At 47.2% G+C, this 21,477-nt stretch overlaps 1 protein-coding gene across 5 annotated transcripts in view; it reads right to left on the minus strand.

Moving 5' to 3' along the window:
- GBF1 (golgi brefeldin A resistant guanine nucleotide exchange factor 1) overlaps positions 1-21,477 on the minus strand; it is a 2,300,480-nt gene that overhangs the window by 1,105,026 nt on the left and 1,173,977 nt on the right. For all 5 annotated transcript variants that reach the window (XM_085603553.1, XM_085603551.1, XM_085603552.1 and 2 more), the window contains one exon: positions 5,941-6,023. In XM_085603553.1, coding sequence (XP_085459679.1) covers positions 5,941-6,023 — 83 coding nt within the window. The remainder of the gene's footprint in view (positions 1-5,940; positions 6,024-21,477) is intronic.

The raw sequence follows: 21,477 nt of genomic DNA on the forward strand, positions 1-21,477 counted from the left end.
CCGGCGGTGGTGATCGGTCACCGACATCAGTCGATGGCAATCCTCGCAAGCCTTGAACCCAGGCATGCTACCGGCACCAGATGTCGACAGACAAGGATCAAAAGTGATCAAAAAAGATTTAGTCAAAAAAGACTAAAAGGGGTAGCTCTCCCGGATCTGCGCTTACTGGCGCGGAAAAAAGAAGAACTGACGTCAGCGCGCGAGGGCGGCGTCTAAGTACTCCGACGACGTCATTCCGGCGCACGACGCCGACGACGGACGCGGAGCCGCAGACGACGCCTAGCGACGCGCAAGGGGTATTGCTGACGAAAAATCTTCCGGATCCAGTCTGACGCCTGGGGATATTCTAAGGTGAGGAATCTAACTAACGTGTTTCTTTCAGGTGCCCTCTATCTTTGGATGGCGTTGGATGCGCTCCACCAGCGGCTCCATATAGAGCGCAAATAAAAGTGGTGAAAGAGGGCAGCCTTGGTGGGTCCCTCTTGCGACTGGAAAGATCGAAGACTCAGTATTATTCACCCAGACCAGCGCTTTTGGATCCACATAGCCAGCCCCGACCAAACGCCGGAACCTGGGCCCAAAGCCCACCATCTCCAGTACCTCATGCAAGAAAGGCCAATGCACGCGGTCAAAGGCCTTTTCGGCGTCTATTGACAAGAACAGCGTCGGAACTTGTGAACGCCTAGTCTTGTCCAGAAGATAAAAAAGCCATTTAGTATTATCACCTCAGGTGCGACCTGGTATAAAGCCAGATTGAACAGGCTCGATCAACCCTGGCATATGTCTACCGAATCGCCCTGCTAAAATCCCCATAAAAATCTTGGCATCTACGTTCAGAAGTGATATGGGGGTGTATGATGAGCAGTGCTGGGGATCTTTCCCTGTCTTTGGTAGCACCGTGATTATTGCCATGTGCATTGATTTAGTGAGCTCTCCCGAGTCACTAAATGAGTTATATAGATGAACTAGAATTGTAGATTAAAGCGATGCATACTGCTTGTAAAAGGTGGCTATGAACCCATCTTGCCCTGGCGCTTTTCCAATCGCAGTCGACCTATTGCGTCCAGTACCTACCTTTAAGTTACGTCTTTCTCCAAAACTGCTCAGCGTGGGCGGTCAGCACCTTTGTTATTGGGGCCTGCGCGATGTACCGCGAGCAAATGTCTGGGGGTGTCCTTTCCGCCTTGTATAATTGTGCATAAAAGCAGCCAAACTCTGCCGCTATATCCTCAACCCTCGCAAGATAATGTCCGCTGCCATCTATGATGCCCTGTACATGCATTGAGTGCACCTGCACCCTCAATCTGTGTGTCAGCAGCTTTCCTGCCTTGTTTCCCCCGCATAATACTTCTGTCGCGTTCGCAAAGCATACGCAGCCGCGTCCAAATCCAGCGCTCTAAGCGGTTTCTGCACTATATTTAGTTGCCGTCTATTTTTGTGAGCCTACGTTCATTATTAAGTTTGGCCGCTATTGCGATATATGTGCCTCTAACGACTGGTTTGAGAGCCTCCCAAAGCGTTATCGCGGTTACTGGTGTGTTGTTAACAGATAGGTAGTCTACTATGGCCTTCTTCACTTCCTTTACCGTGGCATCATAAAATAAAAGTTTAGGATTAAGACGCCATGTTTCGTTGGTCTGATGTGTTATCGGGAGGAGTAAGTTTAACTGGACCGGGGCATGGTCAGATATGGCTGCCACCTCAATCATGGCCTGGACTACTCTTGAGCATAAGGGAGCTGAGACCAAGAAATAGTCAATTCTAGCGTGAGATTGGTGGGCAGCAAATAAGAAGGAATAAGACTGGGAACTCAGATTTAGTGCCTGCCAAATATCGGTAAGTCCTGCATCCGCAAGCTAACTCACCCCTCGGCGAGAAAACATCCCTGTGGGCCCTGGATGTGGAGGAGACTTATCTATGGTGGCGTCCATAACCTGATTATAATCTCCCCCTATTACCAAATTGGAGTCTGGGGAATCCAGTACTTCACTTAGCACTTAAAAGGTTCCTGCCGTTCATTGGGGGCATAGATGGAAGTTATAGTGAGTGAATGCTGAGCAAGAGATACCCTCAAAGACAACAACCACCCCGGGTTTTCAGATTGTACCCCATCAACTTTCCCTTGGAAGTGCGTGGCCACCAGGAATGCGACCCCCGCCTTTTTCCCGTGGCCAGAGTAATGACGATCAAACCATCTCGACATCACCTTGTGGCAATCCTGTTTCAAAAGGTGTCTCTCCTGTAGGAGACATAGATCACATTGGACCGCCCTAAGCTGATTAAGGATTGCTATTCTTTTGGCTGGTGAATTGAGACCCCTTACATTCAAGCTAATTACTTGCACCATGGTTCAAATAGGGTAGGCCGCTATGAGAGCCCCCAGCAACTCCTTCATTACCCCCACCCCCAACCCATGTATAGAGTGTGCCAGTCTGATTAAGTGTAGAGCACAGAAACATTGAGTGAATATGACAACAAGCACAGGAAGCAAAACAAAAGCACCAATTGGTGCACAATTTGCAATTCTGTAGCGAGGGTCCATGTCGTTGGAAATCCGCGGGAGGTGTGAAGAGGGATAGGTGTTCACGGCTCCCGCTGCAACTGGTCAGATATGATGAAAATACACTTAGGCCCCGGGTGGAGCCACCCACCCCCTTTCACTGATGTTGAGGTCTGAGCGGCTTGCCATTATTCTATGTCTCGTTCCGGAGATTGGTAGTGCTCAGAAAGCTGCCGCAGTAAAGCTGAGCGTTCCTTGATGCTTTCGGTTTTCGTGGGCCTTGTATTTTGTGACAGAGGAAGGTTCTTTATGCGTCGTCTTAGGGACTCCGGGGTGATAGTTGCGTGCTTGATCGTGGTGGGGGGGTGAGAGAGTCCTTATCGAGTTCTATTGCCAGAATGCCCGCCGCCTCCGAGGGTGTGCGTGTCACTAGTGTCTCTTCCTGCCACATGAAGACTAGCCAGAATGGATGTCCCCACCTGTACTGCACTCCTTTGTCCCTCAGAAACGCCGTCACAAGTCCCATTGCCCATCGTCTCTGGAGTGTAATGACCGACGAGCCCTGGTACAAGAAAACCTTAGTGCCCTCAAAGAGGACATGTGGTTGGTCCCACACGGCTGCCATAATTAGCTCCTTTTGTTTATAGTTGTGAAGACATGTCAGAATGTCTTGCGGCGCACCTGGTGAGGCGGAGGGGCGACCCACCCTACGCGTCCGGTCCAGGAGTTACTTCCCATCCAAGGCCAGGACTATGTGTCAGAAGAAGAGCAGAACGTAGTCCTCCAAGTGACCTGCATCTGCTTGCAAAGGCACCACTTTAATTTGGATGTTTAATCTGCATGACCTGTTTTCCAAGTCCTCCAGGTGCAGGTTGAGGTCAGCATTACGATCCCTAAGTTCCAAGATCTCTCTACTGCATTCCGCCATCTCTTCCTTTGGAGTCCGCGGCGCGTTCCACCGAGTCCACACTCTGCTCTAATTCCCCAATGTCATGACGCAGAGCTTTAATTTCGGTGGCCACTTCTGCTCGGAGGGCTGCTATATCGTCCTGCAACATGCCAAAGAGCGCTTTTATGAAGCCTCTTGTGATTGGGGCCTCCTCATCCGCCTCCTGTCGCGCCGGTGAGCTCGCTCCACCCGTATCCAGGGAGGTTGACACGTTCCCAGCTTTTTTGGTGGCCCCATTAACCCGGAGATCTTTGATGGTAGCAACGTCCTTCTTTGACCTATAGGTGGTCATGGTGGCACTGAGGGTGGTATCGTGAAGACCACGCTCTAAGGGATCCCAGCTCAGTGGATGTCAACCGAGGTGGCAATGCCTGGCAACCTCCCAGAGATGAAGGTCCGGTCCCTCAATGTCAGTCCTCCCACGCTGAATATAAATAACGCTGTCACCAGTGCTCGGGGGGCCCCACACGACTCCAACCATTTAGGACTCGGTAAAGCCTGTATGTCAATTCTCAGGTAGGCTACCAGTGGCTCTGTAGGCCCGATCTCTCTGTAACAGCGTCCTTTGCCACTTGTCACGGTTTGGCCGTGTGGACCTCCCACCAGGGCTCTTCGCGCTTCAGACGCTGTGGACGGAGGCCACTACGCTGCAAGTTCGAATGGTAAGGGCCACTGAGGTTGTTGCACTAATTCGCGCCGGCCGCCTTCAGCCACGCTGCACCTTCCGTGCCCCTGCCAGTCAAGACCCTCTCTCGTCAGGGGCCTACTGCGCGACCACCACAGCGTAGCTCCACCGGACACAGGCGCGCAGTCATATATCGCTCCTGAGCTGCACTGCCTCGAAAATCAAACGGCCGCCATCTTAGTGCTTCACTGGCTGGCTGTCTGTCTTCCTGCACACTGCTGAGGGGCTCCGGTAGTGTCAGCCAATGCCCCCGGGCACCTCCGCTCACCTGCTATCAACAGGCACCTCCACTCACCTGCTATCACAGCGTGCGCCGCTTTGCTGGGTTTAAATGCCGATGGATAGGGATCGGCTCGTTCCCATTGACGCGAAGTCACTCAGCGTACCACCTTCACCTGTAGCAGTCACCACCAACCCTGTGGAGCCCTTTGCTCTCTAGCTCATTGACGTACTGCCCTTCCCCATAGTCAGGTCTGCTTTCTGGCCTTTGTTCCGAATATGAGGCCCACTCGAACAGTTCCAATCACCGCCACGGCCTGATCGGTTTGCCCGGGCCGCCGTTCACCTGCGCAGTCTCTCCTGCTCGCCGTGGGTCTGGCGCTTACGCAGCTGCCATTTTGTCGCCGTCCCACTGGCGCTAGGTCACTGTAATAGCTCAAGGCAGCCCCAGCAGCAACCGCCGATGTCATCGGTTGCGCGAGCCTGCTCCACACACTTTCAGCCAGTTCTGCCCTGAGTTTGGGGCAGGCACGCCCCAGGGGATGGCTAAAATGCAATCCAGCGCAGGGGAGCTCCGTAGCTTTGCTACCACACGGACGCCATATTGGACAAGCCCCCAGCACCTCCTTTTAAAAGATGAAGTAAGACAACTTTGAAGACCACAGAGGGCACTGCAATAGTGGTTGCTGTTACCGGACTCGTCAGAGAGCTCTCGTCCTGTGATCCCGACCAGACTGCCACAGTCTAAGCACTGCAGCCTAGCAAACTGTGTGGACAGAGCTCAAACATGGTAGATATGGCTGAGAGTCAGTTTACAAGCGTCACCATCTTAGACTGGAGGCATTCTGTTTGCACAGACGGCAAGCAGCGCCAATGGACAGCGGAGGCGGTATGTAGCTGTCCGTACGAGGGACAGCTTAACACAATCATACCCCACAGCAACGCCAACATCCCCCTGCACCATCTCCCAGAATCTTCCCCGGGCCTAGTAGGGTGGTGGTCTATGCCCTTTGTACCTCACCAGCTACACCCACCTCCAGCTGATTTGAATGGGAGCTCCACTGCCAGCACTCACTGATTTTTTCATAATTGATTTTTTAAAGGAAGCTGTTTACCTAAAGAAAACGAACTGCTTAAAAATGAATGTTTAAAAGCAATCAAAGGGCCCATTCCCCCCAAAAAATGCCAGAGGATAAAAACATCTCTGGATTCTGCCTCTGTTGGGGAACAGGAAAATAACCTGATGCACAGTCTCACATGCAGATTAGATGGTTCAGCTAACTCACTTTCTGTGAGATGCTGGGTTGCACCCACGAGCCCCAGTGCTGAAGTATTACTATACCAGAAGAAGTGTTATGCCTAGGTTAAAGTTGCCTTAAAGAACAATAAGAAGCAAGTATCCATTACAGAGGATGAACTAAAGAAAGTTCCGCACCACTATTTCTGGCGATGGCCATTGACCCGATGGTCCCCCTATGTAATGGAATAATACCAATGGCTCCAACCTACTTACATGAAAATACTGCAGGTAAGGCACAATTTTACATTTGTGATTTATTCATCGCAATAATAACATTACCAACTCACTTGATTGCATGGTAGATATCCTCTAACATGTCTTGATCAAAGTCGTTACCTCCATTTACACCCTTCAAGTTCTTACGAAATTCCTAAACGGAAAATAGGGTAGCATAAGAAGTCATGATTATAGCATGCAGCACACACAGAAAAGAAATGGTTTAAGGTCAAGTGGCCGATAACATACCTTTAAAACTCACCGGAAGGCTAAGAGACAAGTGGCTATCTGACCTTGGTAGGAGTTTGATGAAAAAGAAAGAAATATAGTATTGGCTTTTTACCATAGGCGTCTCACAATGTCAGGTCAAAAACATACACTTCAATTTCCTATAGAGGGCTCATTGAACCCCTTTAAAGACACAGAAAATATACCTTGCTACAGCAGATTCAAGACGGATTGGAGATATAAATGGGCCATTGTTTTTGCATTACCAAGATTAACTACAGTAGCCTAGGCACATATTGGGTGTTCATGGAAATTTCTCGAGTGCTCTACTCTGAAGACCCTAATTTATTACCACAGATAGGCAGACCTAACCTGATGAATATTCATAAAGAAAAGAGATTCCATGAGATGGAAACAATGGCGCATGGGCTCTATTGCACAATTAACATACATGAATGGAGAAGCGGCAAATAAAAAAAGAATCATGTAATAACAGTTTTGAAATGGTTCAATCTGAGTAATTACAACCAACAAATTTAACTGGCATTATTACACAAAATTAACCCATAAAAAAGTTAGTGGTGTGCTAGTTGTATGTACCACAGGACCACATTTTCCCTATGGTTTGGTTACGCCCTTAAGTTAAGAAATTTTTATATAAGAGCTCAGACGACCCAAATAAATACCTGCTAAGGCTGCTCCTAGGGAAAAACAAGTAGTGGCAAAGACGATCAGTTTTGCTTTCCGAATTATTGTTTGGTTATTGTATTTGTTTGCAAAAAAAACAATTGATGGACAGAATGCAGAACAATGTCATAGATTCACCCCAGTACAGTGATCTGGGCCTCAATCCATCAACTTTTTGCTCACCATGACATTCCAGTTTGGACCCAGCCATATGCAAATCAGTCTCGACACTGCGCCCAATGCGAACACTCCAGCCCGAACTGCAAGGCCAGGTCCTCCCTCGACTGGAAACAAGTATCCTAGGACCGGTTTCGGGCTTTCAGCCCTCATCAGCCAGGATAGCTTGACTCCAGTGGCATGGAGAGCACGGGACCCAAGTCTGGGCACCCGTCCCACTCGTAGTGACAAATGCAAAAATGCACTCCATCCATCATCTCCTTGTGTTTGCTTTGCTCGCCCCAAGTTGGCAGGGTATGCCCAGACGTAGGTCCCTTGCTCACTTTGCCACTGGATTCAAGCTAGCCTTGCTGATGAGGACTGTTAGTCCGAAACCAGTCCCAGGATGCTTGTTTCTGGTCCAGGGAAGACATGGCTTGGCAGTTCGGTCAGGACTGTTCCCATGAGGCATAGGGTCAAGACTGATTTGCATATAACTGTGTCTGAACTGGGGTGGCAAAGTGAGCTAAAGAATGATGATGGATTCAACCCAGATCTGTGACTGGGGGTGAGTGTTTGAAAAGTTTCAGCACTCCGTCCATCATCTCCTTGTGTTTGTATTGTATGTTTTTTGCCAAGCCTTCTAGAATTGTGTCACAAGAACTGGCAAACAAAGAGTGGCCACCTCCACTCATTATTTTGCATACTTCCAAGGTGGCCATTATATTGCACCTAGACACATTAGGGTGGTCATCTTTAAAGAATTTAACAAAACTGTCGATGATGGCTGTCAAATGCAGGCAGATGCAACATGGTGCCGGTATTGGAACATTATTCTGCATACTTCTAAAATGATGATGATCACGCTGTGTCCACATTCAATGCAACTAGCACCTTGGAAGCATACAAAACAATGTTCCTATATGTCTGCTATTAGCTTTGCCAAATTTTGTGCCACAATTCAACAAGCACTGGCAAAGCAAACAGCGGCAGTCAGTGGGTAAAGCAGGAGAGGTGGAGGGAGAATAAAAGTGACGGGTGGCAAGTAAAAAACAAGCACCAACCATGTCCGAAAAGTAGAAGGGAAGGTCAAGTGAGGGCTAAAATGGAAGAGGAGAGACTGAATCAAAGACAATATGTGGTAAGGAACCAAGGATGACTGGGGAAGAGTGGGTGGAGACAGAAACAGAAAAGAGATAGGCAGAGAGAGGTGGAGGAATGAAGGACTTTCGCTCTCACTGCATGCTAAAGCTGAAATGCCACAGTAAAATATAAAAAAATACAAATTTCCTAGAAGCCAGCAGTCTAACAATCGACTCAACCAACTCCCCAAATAATCATGGGAAACAAAAATTATCCCGGGCAAGACAAAACTCCATCAAATTAGGAGTAAGTACCTAAAAGTACATTGTCATATGCAAGGGAAAAATCCGAAGCTCTTTCTAAGTATGCATTAAAGTACTGATTACAATGAGGTCTGTAACAAAGAGCTAAAGCAGCAAACAGCGAGACTGCAAAAAAGGGGTGAGCCCTCATTAAGAGAATTAGCTGGAGTAAAGTCTCGAAATCAGCACTGTTAAACTGCAAACTCAATTCCTTACAAACTTAATCGCAACTTGGCTGCGAAGTCACATTCTTGAATGGAACAAGTAGGGAGGAGGTAGGTGAGAGGTTTAGTGGTGAGGATATGCAGTTAACAAGTATCAACAAGAGAGTTACAGCAGGTAAGCAATTTGTTGTGCCGATGGATAATTTTAACTGCAGATTTCTCACCTTATGAGGCTACCAAAGCAGTTCTTTTGCCAAGGTGGTGGATGGGTCTCTGGAATGGCTCAGACCAAAAAGTAATGCAGGACCAAACAGAGCTGACTGGCAAGACAGTATTGCTTCGTGAACATGTGCACTGATGCCCACATAGCAGCCTGACCGACAACCATGAAGGGCCCTTTGCATGCCAACACCGTGGTAGTAGCCTTAGCTCGATTGAAATGAGCCTGTAACCTCTGGGGTCTCCTTCTGGAGGAAATATTAATACAGAGGATTAACCACCCAGAGATGGTTATTTTCTGCACTGCATTGCCTTTCTTTGTCTCCAAGAAACACTCAAAGATCTAATCGTTCACCCAATGGTCACTGTAAAACCTGAGTGCTATTTTCGAATCCAATTGATGTTGTTTCTCCTCCTCTTTTGAGGGATGAGATGGGGCGATAACATGCCTTACTACTATAGACCGAGATTCAGCTTTAGTTCCTTAACACCAGTTTCTTTGGAAAAAAATGTATAAAGCAGCTGGACCGACATTGTCTTACGTTCACTCATGTGACAAGCTGATCTCGAGAGAAGGAGGACCAATTTCCAGGTCAACACACGTAGTGGACAACTGTGCACAGGCACATTAAACAAGCATTGGCATAGCCAATATGAAATTAAATGAAATACCAGCATTTGTAAAGCGCACAGCTACCTCCGGAGAGGTGTCCCAGCGCTGGGGGCCGTCGGGAAGATTAAGCGAGCTATTGCCCAGAGTCACATGGTGCTGGGCTAACCTGCTGCCGGCACCAGGAATCGAACCGTGAACCTGTGGTCCAGAGTCAGGCACCCTGGCCTCTGCGCCACACCTCTTCCTCCTTCCTCTTCCCAATAGGTATCACCTTTGGGACCTTGTAGGAAGGTGGAATCTGACTATATGGTTGCCCCCAACTTTTTGACTGGTATTTGGATGGTTTTTTGACTAGTCTGGCTGGGATCCTGCTATCCAGGACCCCAGCCTATCTGCTTCCTCCCTAAAACTGATGTGAGTACCCTAGGTACCTACCAATTGGACACTGAGGACACCCTATCAGCCCCTTGTAGATGGTACCCTAGGTACCCAGGGCATGGGTCCCTCAGAGGCCTACCAGGGGCTGCAGCACTTATTGTGCCACCCCTGGGACAGCCATACCAAATAACACCCCCAGACCACTACTGTAGTCTGGGTAAGGTGGTGCTTGCACTCCTTACAGGGATATAGGTATCCTGTATCCCACTTAATACAACACATATATCCTCATAGGTCACCCCTAAAGCAGGCCTTGCTAATCCTACAAGGCAGGGTGCTGCGATATGTGTGAGGGGGGACCCCTACCTGAGTAGGGCCCCTCTGCAACCTTCGTAAAATCATTGCTGGGTTGTTTGTAGTGTAGCCATACCATATACTCTTAACCGCATTATAAGTATATCGCGATAGTGATAACTTGAGAATGGCTACACAGAACCATATTGTGTTTCGTGTCAAACATGTAGGAATCATACCCCCAATCCAGCCATGGGACTGAGGGCATGATTCCCCCCAGCTAGAGGGGCGATATGGGGAAAAGCGGCAGAATTTAGACACCAATTTAAACCTGCGAACGTAGTACAAAATGGATGCTACCCGCCACCCACACGACTCTGGCTGCCTGTTGCTGGGCAGAACTCCAGCCACTGCAGCTGGACAATAGGGATCCTGTTGCAGGGAGGTGTTCACACCTCCCCAGACAGACTATGTGTATTGGAACTGGGTGGGTGCACCACAGGATGCCTTTCAGAGTTGCACGTAGGCTTCACCAGAGCCTACATTCTGCATACACCGCCTGGAACCGGTTCAGGGGCATCCTGTCCCCTGCCCAGGCGGGAAACACACAAAGGGGAGAGGGTGTAGCCACCCTTTTCCCGCCTGACCTCTCATTGGTGGGCTCTGATCTGGACACTCCCCTAATCTTTGGATAGAGGTGAATACTGGGTCCCCAGAGCCTCAGATTATTCTTGAACTTCACAGACTTGAACTTCGACTTGCTGCCGCACACCTATCTGAAGAAATCTCCCTTGGGGTAAAGGAGTTTCCCCCCTGCTTGGCAGCACCTGAAACACTGCAAGTGACCCGGTTGGAATCTCGCTGCTCCTACGGACATCGACGATCCTTTCCTACCTTGAGGTGGGTTTCCAAGCATCCCAGAGGCCAGTGAGTGTGCATGCAAAGCTCAGCACCGTGGACCCAGTGGGTGCCCAGATCCCCAATACCCCAGGACACCGGCCACCTCTTGCACAGCACCCGACCCCGACGAGTGGGGAAGTTGTGCTTTGGCCCATTATTGAGCCAACCTCTCAGCATCATCTGTGCCAAAGATCGACGCCCTAGCCCGCTCCGGCGACCCGTGGGCGCATCTTTACGCACGCCAAATTGCTGCCTCCCGCGGTCCCTTGTCTCTCGACTTTTGGGCCCTAGCGGAGGTCAATCTGCGATTCCAAGAGTTCCCCTGGTTGCTCCAGGCCTGCTCTACAGTCTCCTCGCCGGAAACCCCACTCAGACCTCGTGGGTCTGCACCAGTAGCAGTTTTGTGTTTCTTGCGTGGGTTGCGGTTGCCAAGGCTTAGTGGATCCAATCCGGACACTAACACCGCAGCGACCCTCACCCTTTGTGGGACAGTCGCCCTCCAGAAGCTGGCCTTCCTTGACGCCTCCTGGACCCCATGGCTGACGATCCAAGCCACACCTCTTCCACCTGGAAGCACCCGACATTGAAGGGCTCCTTCTCTTGAGCCCCCTGGTCACTGTGCCGTGACCCAGACTCTGTCCCCTCTGCTTTCAGGTCCTTCTCTACAAGATCTACATTTTCATTCTTCACGACAACAACGACGCTTCTTGCTAGCAGCAGTTCTTCACGTTTTGCTATTGAAAATCAGCCCGTGACCCTACATCGAAAACGACCTATGCACCCGGCTTCCCTGGGGCAGGTAACAGTGGTACCTCGGTACTCTCGTGGGTGTGGGCTCTTCAAAAGCTTAACTCTAAAGTATTGAACTTGAACTCCTGCTAGAAGTGTTTTTAAACTTGTAAAATCAAACTGCGACATTCTCCATAGGCTTTAATAGAGATCCCGACAGTAGCTTTAGCCACTGCACGCGTCTCCCGTGGGTCCCCTTCCTCACTACCTTGGGTGGTTTCACAAGGGGCCAGCGACCCTAAATGCCCTAGGCATTGTCTGGAGAATTGTCGTGGTTTTTATACCACTTTTTTGATATATGGTTTGGTCCCTCCCTGGGGCCCTGTGATTCCAGTGCTATTTATTGTAACTATCAATGCTTGTTTGAATTGTATCTTCACCTCTAGCCTCATAAAGAGACTAGTGGGGTTATTCCTAGAATAAATACATATATTTGATATACATCCCTGTGTGGACTACTCTTTCATTTGGTTATTCAAGAGGTTATCTATGGTAAAACAATAAGCTTAACACTCCTTCAAGACTTAGCCTGAAGGCTGCTCTCCACAGCTACCACTAGGATAGCTTTCTTTAAAGGTTGTCTTTAACCTATCACCATAAGAGTCAACTTGGACTGGTACAAGGTGTCCCCTATAACTAGAGGACAGCATATGCCAGGCCAACTTCTCACAGACCTTATAAGTGTTTAGTTATCCAGCACAATATCCTTAGTGCAACAACATCAACTGTTGCATGGCTAAACACTTATAAGGTCCCAAAGGCGAGATCTATTGGCTATGCCAATGCTTGTTCAGTATACAAATGACAGCTACAGCGTCCTGTATGAGATGCCTTGAGGATGGTGTGGAGATAAAGGGGCTCTTTTTTTTAGGGCCATTTGTGCACCAGATGCAGTGGCATTTGTGTGAAAGATTGTGAGGGGCTACCTCATCACAATTTTCTCTGTCTTAATCGCAAAAATGGAGCGGGAGATATTTTCCTTGCTACCTAACATTAAAGGGATGGTCATCCTTGTGCACATGGACAAGGCCCAAGCAACACGAGGCAAGGCGAAATGGGACTTTCGCCCATCTTTCTTTTTTTTCTTCATAGAAACAGCCTATATTGAGCCTCAGGTCTAGGAGTGATGGCCCAGTTGAGTGGGAAGGTATAATTAGTGTTGCAGGTGCAGTGACACCAAGGCTGTTGTACTATTTGCCGTTGATTTCATTAGGGCAGAGTACACATTTGCAGTGATAGTGTTGCTTCGAGTCTTGGACCCATCGGAGGTGAAAATTTAAGGAGAGGAGAGATCTTATCAGGGTTTCAGGGAGATGGCAGAAAGGGGGTTGGGTCAAGATGGGGGAGGGCCTGTTTTTAGCAAATGTCAGAGGAGAATGCATCTCCTGCGGATAACTGTATGTACCTGCAGATTACATTTTCTTACAAAAGTAACATAAAGACATGGGATTGTGTTTTCGTTGCGGAGACTCTCTGTGCAACTCGCTGGCAGCAGCAAGATAATTTCCAGGGTGAAGGTAAGGGAGCGAGAGGAGAGTAGGCAACAACAATCCTCAGTGAACCAGGTGCAGATGCACTGCAGCCCAGGACTGTCAGAGGGCCCACTGTATCACAATTATTATTATGTTACCACTGTCTCCTCTCATGCTCTGTATCAATGAATGCTGAAGCACTGCTAATTTAAAATGAAAAAAATAAAAGCCTGGATAATTAAATATCAGTGCCCATGTCACAGCATTAACTAATAGCATGAACCAGGATTCCACACAATTATTTTTCTCTAGTTGACTATTACCAATATTCAAAATGATGATTTCGTCAGATGTGTTATGAACAAGAAACAAATGTGCATTGTCGGGGAGGGCTATGGTGATTCGCTGCAACAAACCCCGTTAGTACCACACTGCAAAGCTAACAAGGAGTCCTTTTCAATAATAAATGTAATCCGCGCACATGATTTCCAGTCCCAGACTTGACCAGGAGTAAATTGTTTTTCAGATTTTAAGTCGGTTGGCCCTCGTGAACCATCGAAAAGAAACATCTGCGCTGTCCCATGAGTACATTGACATGTCTAATGCTATTAGGCCTCGATGTACACTACTCTTTGCTGAAAGATGCTAGGACATAAAAACACATTTCCAAAACTCCGGGGACAGAAACAGGCTACTAATGTGACAGAATGACTACAGGAATGTCTTAAAAGAGAGTAAGGCGAACACACCCTGGGGAATAAATACTACAGGGTATCGGTTTTTGCAGTCCAGCGGTTCCATGTGTTAATTTCAGATTAAATAACCGGGTGAAATAATTACTCCGAGATCATTCATGAGAAATTCACGTCGTAGTGATTCTAATGTTAGATTTTGTTTTAATTTCGCACAATAATGTTTACCAGTGAATCAGACTGTGACAAAATGTTCCTATATGATGAAGCTTGCATTTGACATTTAATAATAATAATAATCCACATTTGTAAAGCGCAAACAATCACCCGTAAGGGTCTCTAGGCGCTGAGGGCCGTCGGGAAGATTAAGCAAGCTATTGCCCAGAGTCACATGGTGCTGGGCTAATCTGCCGCCGGCGATCGAACCGTGATTCCCAGATTCCGGAGTCAGTCGCCCTGGCCGCGGCGCCACACCTCTTCCCACATTTCATATGATGTGCTTTTATAATCAAATAAAACCAATACAAATGTGTATTTTAAAAAGTCTGATTGTTTTCGGGAATTCACAATGTAATTTAATATTAACAAAGAGGACATCTGTCTCTCCATTCCCTTAATATAGTCCATTCCTTTTCCTTACCCTTTTCCCTTCCCTTCAACCATCAAAAATACTACGTGGTGGTGCCTCATTTGATTTCTTTCATTCTGTGCTGATTTCTTGCCCATATTTTCCCACCTGAGAATTTTATATCCCAAGATGTTTTCCCCACAGAATTACAAGTTCCGACCAACATTCTGTCTCAACACAATATGTTCATGTGACCCGCAAAATAGACTTTACAAATAAAAGATAGCAGAACACGGTTATGGTGCTAGTATCACATATTTTTAAACGTTTTTAATTATAATAAAAGAAAACTTCCAAGTCCCTACTTTACACAATCTTCTATGGAAAATGAGATCTCAATACTGAGCCATCAGGGCATTATAATCTTTTGCAGGAAGAAACCTGTGCTCGAGTATTAAACTTCCCGTGCAGGCGAGGAGGTGCGGTGAGAACCAGTGACGTAAACTGTTAGTGGAGTCTTTGTGGGACCCCACCTGGGATGCATTTGTGGGTAGGGCAGAGGGTCTGCCTTGTGATTTGGAACATTGACATGAAGCCAGGATAGTGGTTTGATGATGGTCGGGGAAATAAAGTGTCGGAGCTGCAACAACATTTTTGAGCCCTAATCACACAACCATTAGTTTGCGCTCATTCACAACCTCTCTCATTCCGTTAACACCCTGAAAATGGTTAAAGAATTACTGCTGACACAGGCAGGATTAAACCTGTTACCATGGTGTGAAGGGGAATGGTGCACCCCAAAAGGTGACAAGGAAGGAGTTTCTTCGCCACGAAGAAAAATGTGTTGCCTGTAAAAAACAAATACCACATAAGGCAACAAAAAAGTGCCACCGAACCAGGGTATTGACATTTAAATAAGTGTTACTGTAAAATCACAAACGAAGAAATACCAATCCACACGTTAAAGCAATAATTCACAGAAGACTTCCTGCGGTACATCAGTAAACCAGCCAACTGACAACGTTCCGGGAGTTCTACACAAATGCGTGGTGACTTTTGGAAACTTGTTAATACACATACAACGAGCAGTGTAACTCGGCAAATGTGGTTTTACAACTTTATTCGAGAATTCTGCACGATGGATTTTTTATTTTGGCAAGAGGTGGAGTAAGTAAAGAAATTGTAGCATTCACTATCAACACATTTATCGAATTGTGGCATGTGGGGACAACAGATTAGACTGGGCTTCATAATTAATTATTCAGTCAGGGCTGGGGGGGGGGGGGGGGGGTTACTGTCTGGCTAGGGACAGCTTAACTGTCTGTTAGCAGCGCCAATGAGTTTCACGCTATTGACCCAGGGCATATCGCGAACGTGCACATTGTGTAATTGTCACTATAAAGTTCCAGTAAAGAGGCTGCATTTTGTACTTCGCTCTTTTGCATGCGTGAACTAATGGTACCAACATGTGTTTATTCTATATATTCCAGACAATCCAGACATGCTGCGATTGAGAATGTTTGTTGTATATATTACTGGGGGTGGTTGACTGACCTATGGTTAGTACTGAAGTTTTGATGGAAGAGGATTACTAGTACCTCCGTCAGTGAGAAAGAATAGTCTAGTTTTTGTTTTTTTAACCTAATTTCTCTGGTTTATAAACCTGCAAAATCTGATAGAAAACCTACATAATTATCGCACGGCATGCATCAATAGAAAACGTCAGTCAGCCACAGTGGTCTGTGATTTATCAGTCCACTTCCTCAGATTCAATTAAGATTGCAATCTTGTATATTATTTTTTCAATCTCTTAATAGGGCTTGAAATGTAAAAGTCTGCGTGAGTCGAATGTTCATTGTTTCAAGCAAGAAAATATTTTCTGAAATGTTATACATGAATCTGAAAAGTGTGAATTGAGATTTCATATGCTAACCAGGAGCTAACAAGGAGCATTAACTTTATTTTTCCGTGGGTTTCCACAGATTCCTCTCTCGTTTTCCAATCCCTTCTTCATTTCTTTGGAGTGCTCCAAGTATCAACTTTGCTTCCTGTGTTTATTGCTCCACCGCATTCTCTGTGGAATATCTAACCATCTCCGCTCCCTTTAACAGTGTCCATTCCTGCTAGGGTAAACACTCGAGGCATGATTCAAGATCCATTCCTGCACCCAAGTCCAACGCACATGTAAACGAGAAAGATGATCACAAAGGCAGAGAAAAAACTCAAATAGCAGACAACAATAATAATAAATGCGTGAAAGAGAATTGACATGAGATAATCGTGAGCAGAACAGGTCAGAGAAACAGAGGCAAACAGAGGAGAAAAGGGCAAAGAGGACGAGAAAACATCTTGCTGAGGTAGGAGATAAAGATCCCAACTGCAATGTTTTGCACAGATAAAGTAATACCAGCGTGAGCCTAATTATTTCGCATAACATTCTTTAGCTGGTAACGATGCAGAGAAAGACAAATACTGGAACACTGGTGCGAACAGATGGAGCGGTGTTAATTACAGTCACTTAGCTGCATCTGACCCCACGGGACCGTGAGTTATTACCAGCATTCCCCACCAGGGACGAGCGGCGCCACTTTTATTGGAAGAAGCTTCTTTACCGATGAGCACCGTTAACAGCCACGGTGCGCCTCAGCGAGGAGAGAGTAAATAAGGCTCAGGGAAGCGCAAGAGCTCAGCCTGGAGCTCGCCAAAGCAGGAAGTGATTAACTACTTTAAAAAACACAAGACACGTCAGTTTTATTCGGATAACTTTTCCGCGCAACATCGCAGAGCCATCACAAACTGTGAGAGGATGGGAACAGTGTGCGAAAAAGGCAATGAAACAGAAAGGGAAAAAGCGAATGGTGAGAAGCAGCACCATGAGGGACAGTGCCAGGCACTGTGTTACAGAAATTCATGGAAGGGAAAGAGCAGAGCACCTCTCTGAGAAGCACCCCTGCCAAGCGAAGGCGATATCCTCCTTGGAGGCAGAAAGAAACGTGTGAAAAATGTCATGGCAGACGACAAAGTCTGCAACCACAATCTAGAACAGTGAAGGGCAACAACTCCAGAACAGAGGAGGAACGACAAATTGCCCCAAGACAACACCATCGAGGAGCGTCGTATCCCCTGTAAAGAGCGAAGAGTGGGAGTAGGCCCCACACTGGAATATCCAGGGTGTAGGGATGCAGACGTACACATGAACCTCCCGTCCAGTTACCAGAAAGGAAGGAGTGGAACAAATAAACAGAACAAAACATCCCGCCAGGGAGGTAGTGAAAGAGGGCACCTGCAGAAGACAAATCCACCCACAGGGAGTCAAGAACAGATGACCGAGCTGAAGGTCCTTGCAGAACAGAGAGGAAGGGCAGGCCGTGAAGGAATCTGCGGCTAGAATCGTCTCTACCAGATACATCGTTACCAAAGGTAAGTAACTTGTACATCTGATAGAGACTACTATCCGCAGATTCCTTAACGTAGAATAGATACCCTAGCCATACCCAGAGGGGAGAAGGGTCTGCAAGAGAACCTCACCAGCTTGGAAGAACACAGGGCCCCAACAGGGGATGTGTCAGGGGGACAGGAAGGACGGTCCAGCCCCTACCAAGCAGAAATAATCCAGAACCAGGAGAAGGAAAGGCCACGATACCACAAACCCACACGAGGGGCAAAGGGCGTCCGCCAGAATCCTCGGAGGGACGGTGTCAGGGCTTTTCACAGGAAATCTCCCAGTTCACCTAAATTACGATCTTTTGGGAGAAAAAGTAATCAGTACTGCCCTGCTAGGCGTAGGAGAGTAATGTCCTTGAGATTAGTATCCTTTTTGCTCTCCTGTTTGTTTTCCGAATTGCGGCGGAAATCCAAGATGGCCGCCCGACATCTCCATTCAGGTTATCGGTCTAGTCTTTTGGCCGATTCTTCCTCACAGCAGTGCTCGCACTCGTTAGCGCGTAGCTCAGCGCACCTCAACTGAGGTAACTTCGAAAACGGCTGCCTTTTTCAGTTCGCGCCGTTTCGTTTCCGTGAAGAAGAAGATTTTGAAGAGTTGCTGTTCAGTTCTCCGGTAATAACAGTAAGGTACATTGTGAAGCAGGTGAGCTGATTTATTAGAAAAGACGTCGAGTAGCGAATTTTCAGAATTTCAATTTGTGAGGGAAGGAGGTTCTTAGACTTCCGTTTTCCATTAAGATTTTTTTGAGGAAATTCAGATTCAAAGGACATTTGAGCAGTTTGACTTTGTTGCCTTATACTGCGGCACTCAAGTTCTGAGCCAGAGACCTAGTTTCTTCCTGAGAGGATTCAGACGCACGTCCTTTGAGGAGAACCAGAATTTTCATGAGATAAGTAGAGAGACATATATATAAAACACAAGACTTCAAAAGACCAAACTTATTGGCATATGTATGGTTTTCACTCAGATCGCGGTAGCGTGAGGAGGGCGCGAGGAGGACGCCGGCTGTTTTCGGCGATCTCTGATCCCAGTCCTCGCGCTCTGTTCCCTGTTTGCGACCCCCCCGTATTTTACACACAGCGGGGTGTAAGGGGAGCGGGGGTGCTCATTGTCCCACCACTCTTCGAAATTTTGGATCTACGGAAGACAGGTGGGGGTGCTGAGTGACCACCCCTCCAGCGTGGAGGCACGGAGGCTGCACATAGTGTGTGGAGCCTGCAGGTAGAATCGCATTGGGGGCATTTGGAGGCTGCCGCCAGGAGCGAGTCCCCTGCTGCAGGCAGCCACATTTTCCTTATTTCATCTGAACACCTGTGTATTAATTGGGCACTCGGTGAGAATTTGTGCCTATTTAATTGAGATTTTACCACTTTTAATTTTATTTTCAACACTCGTGGACTGCGGACAGCGGACTCTCAGTGGACTCAGTTTTTGAAAGAAGCTCCATCAACTTTCTAATACCTGCTAGTGCCCGTAGCAGCATTGTGGACATTCTTGCGGGACTGCGAGGACCAGCAGCCCTAGCTCTTCACACAGCTAGTGCCTCTTCCCGGTAACCTCCTATTCACCTGGCGGTGGTATTTAACCACGCACCCTTGACAACGCGGGACGCCCGTTTGAGCCCGTTCGAGAACGGAGAGGACGGGACGGGCCACCCCCCTTAACATCAGCAAGTAAGGTTAGTGTACCAGTTGTAAACCTATGCCTAACCTCTCTTAAAAAAAACTATGTCGGGTGGTCTAACAGCAGGCACTTTGGACCAGTTCCTTGTTAGAGCTTCGTCCGTTTTGGCGCATGAAATCGAACTAACAGAAAAAAGATTATCGTTGGATATTGCATTTAGTAAACGATCTTCCCTCGGTAGATTAACCCTAGCTAATTCCCCCTTGCCCTCTTCGGTATCGGTTACTGATGCAATGATAGACACCGATGAAAGAGGAGAATTCCCCTTTACAGACGGATGGATGTCGGACTGTTTTGCAGCCACGTAAAATCCGCACTACTGCCACTGCAAACTCTAAATTGGACACTAGAGACTCTGGGACACCGCTATCGTGTGTTAAGACTAGATCTGCCCATGGTAATAAAGCTGGGGTGTGTCACCAAGCAGTAAATAAAACATACAAAAGGAAGCGGAATGGAGCACAAACACAAATAAAGGGAAGGAAAGCCAAAGTAACGAAAACCAATGGTCCTTCAGCTTTAATACCTTCAACTAGCCCCATCACATGCCATCCAATCGTTGAAATAGACATGGACCCCCCAAGCCCTACAGTGGATGTTTCGACAGATGAATTGGGATCTAACTTTTGGAGCAAGTTGGAAGACTATTTAAAAAGACTTGCCTTCCAATCTATGACAGACCTGATAGCATTGAAAGTAGATTAGTTTGTCTAGAACTTGCTGTTGCATCGGGCCAATTGCGGGGTGGTGTGTGGGTAAATGGAGCAAAAAACACTAAAAAGGCTCAAGTGGAGAAAACAGGGATCGTAAAGGCCCCAGTTTCCTCTCAGGGGGGGAAGGAAAAAAAACGATGACAAATCTATGGGCCTTGGCCTTATATCTTTACCCATCAATAAATCTCCAGTAGAACCTATTAATCCACCCCCTTCTAGCAATAGGATAGTGGCAACAAAGGCTCCGAGATTTGTGACCCAGTCTCAACTGGCGAGGGATGCTCCTACCCTTGCACCGCACCCCTCACAAAATTTACCACGCATTGATCTTCCTCCGGATTCTACTCCGTATGTGGTGGTTCTTGTGGGTGTTCCCCAATTGTGTCAGGATAAGGGGGAGACATACACGGAACTTAAGAACAAATGTATCTTTTGGCTTAATACAAATCGCCCTCTCCCCCCTGACGTATCGGCGGAAATATTGTTTGTGAGAAGAGTGGACTGGGTGGGGGTGCGGAGAAAGTCAACAGACGGTGATTGTATAATTATCAATTTTAGAGATCGGAGGGCTGTTGATCACATTTGCAAATGGGCTTACGAGGTTACAGACACTGTGATTCAGTCATTACCCTTGACTTTTTTTTATCCAATAATAGTTCCAGTACCCAGGAAACTGTTATCAAATAGGGGGTTTGGAATAGGAATAATGTAAGGGGTCTAACAGATCGCAATAGATTCGAGGTATTGTCAGGATTGGAAGATTGTGATTGACTTCGATCACCACCACTAGAAAGATGTTTACGGGTCATGCAGGTGAATGATGAGAATCTATATGAAAGTATACCCCGGAATTTAGGTGTGAACCACTCAAGCTTAGAGACTATAGTTCAATTAGAACAGGAAGGTAATGTAATGGTGACTCCATCATCTCTAATTGAATTGGATGTAGGTACAGAGGGGGTTGAAAATGTTTATAGCAAATCCAATAGATCCTCATCCTTGTCACTAGTAACTTGGAATGTGGCGGGTCTCGGTTCCAAATTGAATCTGGCTGATTGGTACACCTTTGTTGACACATATGACATCTGCCTCTTCCAAGAGTCCTGGTTGGTGGAACCTGCCTTTCGTGAGAGGTATGTGAATTTCTTTGTCCCTGCTGACAGAAAGGAAAGGGGACGGCCTATGGGAGGATTAGTGATGTGGGTCAAACGGACTAAGTTGT

The sequence above is a fragment of the Triturus cristatus genome, chromosome 1_2 (assembly GCF_964204655.1).
Source record: "Triturus cristatus chromosome 1_2, aTriCri1.1, whole genome shotgun sequence".
Classification (NCBI taxonomy): domain Eukaryota; kingdom Metazoa; phylum Chordata; class Amphibia; order Caudata; family Salamandridae; genus Triturus; species Triturus cristatus.